The following is a 7,859-nucleotide window of genomic DNA, read 5'->3' as shown; positions in this document are numbered from 1 at the left end:
CCACACACACACACAGAGTCAGGCGCTGGAGACACAGAAAATGATCAAGAACCATTTTGAGCAGCTGCATCAAGTCCTCTACCACGAAGAGTCGGCTAGATTAGCTGCTGTGAAAAAAGAGGAAGAAGAAAAGATAGCAGGGATGAAGGAGAAAATGAAAGAGCTTTCAGCTGAGGTGACGTGTCTTACAGAGACCATCGCCATCATACAGGAACAGCTGAAAGAAGACGATATGGTTTTGTTGAAGGTTTGCGTTGTCCAATTTGAAGCTTATCTCCTTATTGTTTGCAAAAAGCCTCTGCCTTAACATGTTTTTTTTCCTCTCCCCCAGAATTTTAAAGACACACAAGACCGGTAGGTTTATTAAAAGGCAAACAAAAAATGTGTGCAAAACATGTAATTACCTATTAATGGTCTGTGTCATTTTTTTCTTTTTTCTTTTTTTTTTTTACATGAGTAGAGTGTAAAATGTTAAGTTTAATGGGATCTGGTCAGACTTGATTGGTATACATTCAGTTTTTGCTAAGCACATTTATCTTAATCATTAATACTTGAATAAATAAACCTTTGATTTGATATATGTCAGTTGCATTTTACCCCCAAGTTATTGTTTCATGTTTACTGAGATGAAGAATAATTTCAGTGTCACATATCTTCAGTGTAAGACATCTGTTGTTATCACAGATGTAAAAGCATAGTGCTTGGTTCAGAGAACATGTCTGGGCTGCTGATTGATGTGACTAAACACCTCTACAACCTCAAGTACAGAGTCTGGGAAAAAATCCTGGACCATGTTGATTATAGTAAGTATACCTAAATATTATTATTCGCTTTTACCTAAGAATTGCACAACAAAATATTAATAGATCATTGTTTTTGGCACATTTCCTGTCTTTTAGCTCCCATAACCTTAGATCCAAACACAGCACACCCTTGCCTCATCCTGTCTGACGATCTCACTTCCCTGCACTACTCAAAGCAGCCCAGTGTATGTCCTGACAACCCAGAGCGCTTCCATATGAGCGCTGAAGTGGTAGGCATGACCGCACTAGGCTCAGGAAGTCACCACTGGGTTGTGGAAACAGGAAGTAATCATGACTGGCTCCTGGGTGTTGCCTCCATGTCTGTACCGAGAAACACAGAGATCTCTGCCCGGCCCAAGAATGGCTTCTGGACTTTATGTTTCCGGGATGGAGACCTGAGAGCAATGACCTCCCCACCCAGCCTGCTGACAGTTTCTAGAACACCTAAGCAGGTCAAAGTTCAGCTCGATTACAACAAGGGAACGGTGTCGTTTTTTGACGCCACTGACAACACACTCTTATATGCATTTACACACTCCTTCACTGAACCTTTATTTCCATATTTTTATACACAGAGCAGTCATCCATTGCGAATACTGCCAGAGAGGGTGCTTGTCACAATGTTGCGGCAATAAGTGGACGACTCATTTATTCTTTATCAAGCGAGAAAATGTAATCCCGGGATGAAATGAATGTCAAACTATCAAAGTGGGGAGGAGTGACCTGCTGTAATGTTACCACTGAAGCAGTCATTTTACTGTAATGAGAATATTGCTCCTTCTTCAGGCTTGATGTATACTCACTGGACACTATATCAGGTACACCTTGCTAGTACAATGTCGGACCTCCTTTGGACTTCAGAACTGCCCTAATTCTTTGTGACACAGATTCGACAAAGTGCTGGAAACATTTCTCAGAGATTTTGGTCTATGGTGACACAATAGTGTCACAGTTGTTGCAGGTTTGTCATCCGTGATTCAAATCTCCTGTTCCAACCTCATCCAAAAGGTGCTCTGTTGGACTGAGATCTGGTGACTGTGGAGCTAATCTGAATACAGTGACCTCACTGTCATAAAACCCAATTTAAGAGTATTTGAACTTTGTAATATGCTGTAATATCCTGTTGGAATTGGCCATCAGCAGATGGGTACACTTTGGTCATAAAGCCCTTTGAGCGCTCCAGTAGAGTAGAAGTGCATTATATGAGAACCAGTCCATTTACCATAAAGGGATGGACATGGTCAGCAACAATACTCAAGTGGGCTGTGGCATTTTAACAGTATAAAGTGTGCCAAGAATATTCCCCACCGAACCTTTGAGACAATGCAGGATGGACCCATGCTTTCATCTTATATTAAATTCAGATCCAACCATGTGGATGTTGCATTAAAAGTCAAAACTCATCAGACCAGGGATCATTTTTCCAATTTTCTATTGTCCAGTTTTGTTCAGCCTGTATGAACTTTAGCCTCAGTTTCCTGTTTTTAGCTGACAGGACCTAATGCAGTCTTCTGCTGCTGTAGCCCATCTAATGTGTGATTCTTTGAGTTGCTGCTTTGAACTGAGAGGAAAGGCTTACTGATGCAATATAATCCCTTTTCTTTTGGACCATTCTCTTTAAACTCCAGAGATGGTTGTGTGGAAAAATCCCATTAGATCAGCAGTTTCTAAAATACTCACAATATCCCATCTGGCACCAACAACAATCCCACATTCAAAGTCACTTAAATCACCTTCCTTTCTAATTCTGATGCTCAAGTTGAACTTCAGTAGGATGTCTTAATCATGCCTACATACCCAAATGTATTGAACTGCTGCCATTTGATTGGCTGATTATATATTTACTTTAGCAAGCAGCTGAACAGGTGTACCTAACAAAATGTTCATTGACTGTATGTGCAACAAAAGCTGGTTAGCTTAGGACAAAGATGGAAATTTCTACCCTATCTTTATCTAATGTACAAACATAATACATTTTGGTTAATTGATTTAGTTCAAAACCACAAGTATGAGAGTAACTAATAACTTTACAGGGGTAAGTAGTGTGGAATAATAACTTTCCAGAGACCCCATTAGCTCCTTGTTATAAAAACCCTTTTAAAACGATGAACTGTAAACTTTACAATTAGGCTTTATGTTGGGATTTAAAGAGGATGATATAACAGGTCTTAATTATAGGTTTTAGAGGTGTTGGAAGACAGATTTAGTTGTTAAGATGGCTTTTTCAATTGGTTTGTATGCCATGTCTGCTTTATACATTTGAGCATGGCATGAATGTTCACTCAGTAGGAAAGCAAATATAGATCTGTATAAAATGCATTTAACTACATTGAATAAAATCATATGCAGTGTTTTTCCCTGTAGTGGTACAGCTGAGTTTTTGGTGTGTGGCAAACACTAACCCTTTTTAAAAAATATTTTTCATTCCCTGTTTGACTTATTTATTGAGGTTTCTTTCAGTCATAACAGTATTATTATGTTGGAGAGGTATGTGGGGAATATATACACCCTGTCCTGCACCATGCACTTTCAGAAAGACATCACATATGCCACAAATGCATGCTCCTTTTGCTATCAGTATGATGCTGATTGGGATGATTTTCTTTCTAGCCTGTTAAACTAACCTTTACTATGATGCACCCTAACCCTGACCTATTGAACCATGACACTAAAACTCTTAAGCTCAAAACTGCCCGTCAAAGTTTTGAGCCTAAATGTCCTCACAACCTCACCACAGTCACTGGTCCACACATTCACTGGAAGGATAAAGTTTATTGATGTATTTTGTCCTCACGGTGGCGCCAAAACACAATCAAATAGTTCACATGTTCCTTGTAGCAATTCATCACATTATGAAAACATGAAATTAAAATGCTTATAATTTTAACATTGTCTACTTGTTGATTAATTATTGATTCAATCTTTGATACAGATTTCTTTCACTGATTATGAAAAAAATGCATTCAAGTAAAACGTAAACTGTGAAAAAACAAACAAAAACAAAGCAGGGGTTTACACTCAGGATTTGACTCTCACAGTTGCAGATAATTATTTTTCATAGATTTTAATATGTGTGTTATAGTTTTATATTTTGTGAATCTAAGCAGGTGGGTTTTGCTCCTGTGGATTCTGGTTCTTCTCTGGGTTGAAACAGGAAGTAATCTTTTTAATGCAGGCGTCAGAGAGGAAAGGCACCTTCTCTAGACGAGACAAGTAGACAAGGGGCTGGATTGTGCTGCTGATGTTGAGAAAGGCAAAACCCGCGGGCTGCACGTAGCAGCGAAACACATGAGGGGAGTAGTAGTCCTCAAATGGAAACAGAGCAACAAGTGGCAGGTAGTTGAACACGATGATACACAGGATAGAGAGCACCATCTTGAAGGCCTTCTTTTTCATGGGGTGCATTGCATCTTTCCCTGCACCGGTGGACTTCTTCAGTGCCCACAGGATGCTTGCGTTACACACCACCATCCAAGTAAATGTTGCCAGTACCTCACCGGTGAACAACTTTTCAAAGTTGGGGAGCCCTCCCACCATCTTGGCTGCTGAGTAGGCAAAGGTGAGGCAGAGCACCAGCACTGAGAGGCCTAACCTGTACTTGAAGTGTTTAAGTTGCCCAAAAGCGATTGGAAAGAGTACAGCTACAAAGCGATCCAAGCAGATGCAGGAGAGGAACAACGGACCGCTGGTGTCTTTCACGCCAAAGGAGAACTTAATGGCTGACCACACCTCTTTGAGCTGCCAGACGTAGACATTAAGAAAGCTCACAGTCGTCATTGCACCAAAGTAGGCATCCATGAAGGCCAAGCAGCCCAAGAATATGTCTGAAGTGGAGGGCTCTTTGCGATTGTGGATGAGAATAGCAATGACGAGTAAGTTGGCCGGGATACCCACAATTACATTGATGCACTGCATGGCCAGGTCAAATAGAATGGCCTCTATCAGGTTTTCGCACCCATCAACTGCACTGAAGGATTTTACCGTGCTGTTTATGAATGCTGTGGTATTGAGAGGCAGCTGGGTCAGGATGGATGTTGAGCTGAGTGATGAATCATTTGTGTCCATGTTTGTGCTACCACAAGAATCAGCAGTCTGATGGGAGAGGAGCGAGAAGGATTATTGAGCTACTTCTGATCAGTCACAAAAAACAGCAGCTGATACCACTGAAACCATGCAATTATTAAAGTGTTTTGGTTTCTTTTACATCTGTGAAGCCACAGCCTGTTTGCTAATTAGAATCCCTGCTTCTGATCTGCTGAGATTCATCTTACAAGTAGAGATAAAGTAGCTCCAGAGACAGTAAAAACATGTCATAAACACCGTCAGGGCTTCTCCTTATCTGTTATCATGTTATTGTGTCTGTGCGGACTCTCCTCTGGGAAACGTGACTCCCCCTAGGAACATGTAACTCACTTAAGAGAGTCATTCTAAAAGCACCACCCTTTCACAGAAGGATAAAAAGGGCAGTGATTGCCAAATTAAAATGGAAAAGGTCATATTCTGTTCAAGATTATTGTAAGTAATGTCAGTGGGAATTTGGTCAATTCTTGGAGCTTTTAAAAGCCCATTTCTGACATTTAGCTCATCTTTAAGCTAATTTCCAAAAAAGAAGGATGATAACTTGGAAAATGAATTTTATCAAAGGTGGACTGATGGAATAAAAACATTTACAAGCCACAAGCTTAGGTTCTCCGTCTTTGGGTTCTACAAGAAGATTTTTGATGTTTCTTCTGCAGTTTTTTTTTTATGAATATCAGGTTTTGTTCTGGGCTTCGGGAATGTTTGCAGCAGCTCCTAGTCAGCTTGATTTGAACAATGTGAATGTTTTGTTTCAAATGGAGTACACCTGAGCTACCTCCAGTAATGGACTATAATAAGCCAGAGGCTGTGACTGTTCCTTGCCATCGAGGGAACTGTTCTGCTATAATACAGACCTTTCTTGAGCTCTGTTCCTTAGTGGGCGATGTTTCTGATGTGCTTCTGCTGCAGGCCACAAACGCTCCGGTGGGACTAATCACAGGAGGAGTAATCTTTGGCAAAGATGCTCGTCCCTGGAAATGCCACATCTAATCAATTGTACTTTTCTTTGGGCAATCACTGGAAAATGAAGTCTATATTACAGAATTTACAAAGAACACATTTCTGAGGGTTTAATCAGGTGTGGATCACAGCACTGTACTGATGTTGATTTGCATTTTTAAAATTCTGATGAGGTGATTTTTGCTGATTATTTTATTGCACTGCATCCAATAATGCATGAAAGCAAAGGCTATTAAATATTTGATTTTGACATTTCGATTACTTCTATCATGTTTTATGAAAACTCATATTGTAATTACCCACCAAAAATCACGTTTTTTTCTAAATTTCAGATTTGTCCTTTGCAGCATTCTAGTCACTGTAGATAATTTCATATGTTTGTTGTTTTACAGCTAAAACACGCAGAAATGCTACCGTTTGTTATTGAATAAAGTCACTCCATGTATAATGAAGATGAAGATGAAGATGTGCGCAATGTTAAGCGAAGCGAAGAGAAAGTAAACGGACCTCTGTCTATTTCTCACTTTGATAATTTCTTGCAAAACAGAGTTAACCCCTCATCCCTCAAATCTGAATTATTGATCTGTTACTTTAATATATGGTTTGGCATCTGTGCTCTTATCAAGGACACATACTGAGTGAAACAGTTTGATTAGAAACAAACTTCTTGAATTAAAACCCATGTACAAAATCACATTGGCCTTTGAAGCATTTTAAAGCATCTCAATGTTCTACTCACCTGTTTGAATGATTCCTCTAAGCTGAGCAGTAAGTGTGACGCGGAGCGTGTTACAGGTGTTCATTTATAAGTTCTCTGAAGTGTCGTGTATTTGACGCCAACCAGGGGAGGTTCTGTCTGACATCATGAGGGGCTGACTCTTCAGTAGAGAAACTGTTGTGATGAAGAGTTTCTGTATTGTGCTGATATTTTTACACAAGCAAGAAATCTCTGAACTGTGCCAGAGGTTATAGATAAGCTTGCCAGTGTCAATTTTCTTTGACAGGGAGCATCACGGGACCAGTCTGATGATGCTCTCTGTTCACTGGGAGTGATGAATGCTGTCCTCAATCACTGAACACAACACAGAAAACATCAGCAGTCGAGAGCAGATCTAAATTGTGTTTGCTGGGTTTTAGTGCATCAGTGTCTCACTCATGTAGCTGAAGAAAACAGCTAGTTTAGATTCCCAATGGAGTGCTCATCAGTTACAAGTGAAGGTGAAAAAAGATGTGGCAGGTGCATAAAGCCTGTGTGTGTGAGAGTTATGAATCAGGACGTACTGGGATCGATTGTTTCACAGAGCGGTTAATTTCGAGGCTCTGCTAAGTAGAACCCAATGTTCTGTTTCCATGTGAAGACAAGAGGGAAAACCCACAATGATCCAGAAGTGAGGGAGACAGAGAGAGAGAAAAAGGGTGTGGGATTTATTTGCATTACTTCTTTTTTGACTAGGGGGACAGCAGAGGATCATTGTACCTGTTTGACAATCTATTCTTTCCACCTTCATCTATTACATAAATCTTTCTTCCTCCAGATGTGACCATCAGTTTCACATTTATACATTTACAAAGTAAACACAATCCTATGATGGCGAGCTTCAGTCTTTGGTATTAGTCAGAATCAGGCCTTAGCATATGTCTGCCAAAAGCAAAATTATTAGAAAAGTTGCTACTGATATTGTGCAGAAAACCTAATCACAGCACCATCAGCAGCATGCAACACACTGTGATAATTAACATAATTAAAATCAAATAGCAAATGTGCTTTGGATGTTATGCATGTGAGATATCAGCATTTTATTGTCTTATTGTGGATTTAAACCGTGATATAACATGTGTGCGTACAGAGGAGGCAGAGACCGTCCACAGACATCCAGCTGTCTCCAGTCTCATCTGCATGAGAGAGATGCAGGTAAATTCCCACCAGTACATACACCCACTTACTTGCACACACACACACACACACACACACACACACACACACACACACACACACACACACACACACACACACAC

At 40.2% G+C, this 7,859-nt stretch overlaps 2 protein-coding genes across 2 annotated transcripts in view; one reads left to right on the top strand and one right to left on the bottom strand.

Moving 5' to 3' along the window:
* Positions 1 to 3,680, top strand: part of LOC102295942 (zinc-binding protein A33) — a 4,712-nt gene extending 1,032 nt beyond the window's left edge. Inside the window, exons 3-6 of the mRNA XM_005942263.3 lie at positions 17 to 247; positions 332 to 354; positions 685 to 803; positions 900 to 3,680. Of these exons, the coding sequence (XP_005942325.1) occupies positions 17 to 247; positions 332 to 354; positions 685 to 803; positions 900 to 1,438 (912 nt within the window). The 3' untranslated portion in view covers positions 1,439 to 3,680. The remainder of the gene's footprint in view (positions 1 to 16; positions 248 to 331; positions 355 to 684; positions 804 to 899) is intronic.
* Positions 3,681 to 3,821: 141 nt separating this feature from the next.
* On the bottom strand, positions 3,822 to 4,921 carry LOC106633643 (G-protein coupled receptor 183-like). Its single transcript, XM_014340060.2, has one exon. It carries the CDS (start codon positions 4,866 to 4,868, stop codon positions 3,903 to 3,905), a length of 966 nt encoding a protein of 321 aa, XP_014195546.1. The 5' UTR covers positions 4,869 to 4,921; the 3' UTR covers positions 3,822 to 3,902.
* Between the last annotated feature and the right edge of the window lie 2,938 nt (positions 4,922 to 7,859).

Source organism: Haplochromis burtoni, unplaced genomic scaffold (assembly GCF_018398535.1).
Source record: "Haplochromis burtoni strain Fernald_Lab_line unplaced genomic scaffold, NCSU_Asbu1 Contig_335, whole genome shotgun sequence".
Classification (NCBI taxonomy): Eukaryota; Metazoa; Chordata; class Actinopteri; order Cichliformes; family Cichlidae; genus Haplochromis; species Haplochromis burtoni.
Note: the sequence above shows the minus strand (reverse complement) of the source record. Positions and strands in the feature narration are given on the sequence as shown.

What these genes read in the sequence shown, in the direction of transcription:
- LOC106633643 (XM_014340060.2), bottom strand. Translation starts at nt 4,868, where the DNA reads ATGGACACAAATGATTCATCACTCAGCTCAACATCCATCCTGACCCAG.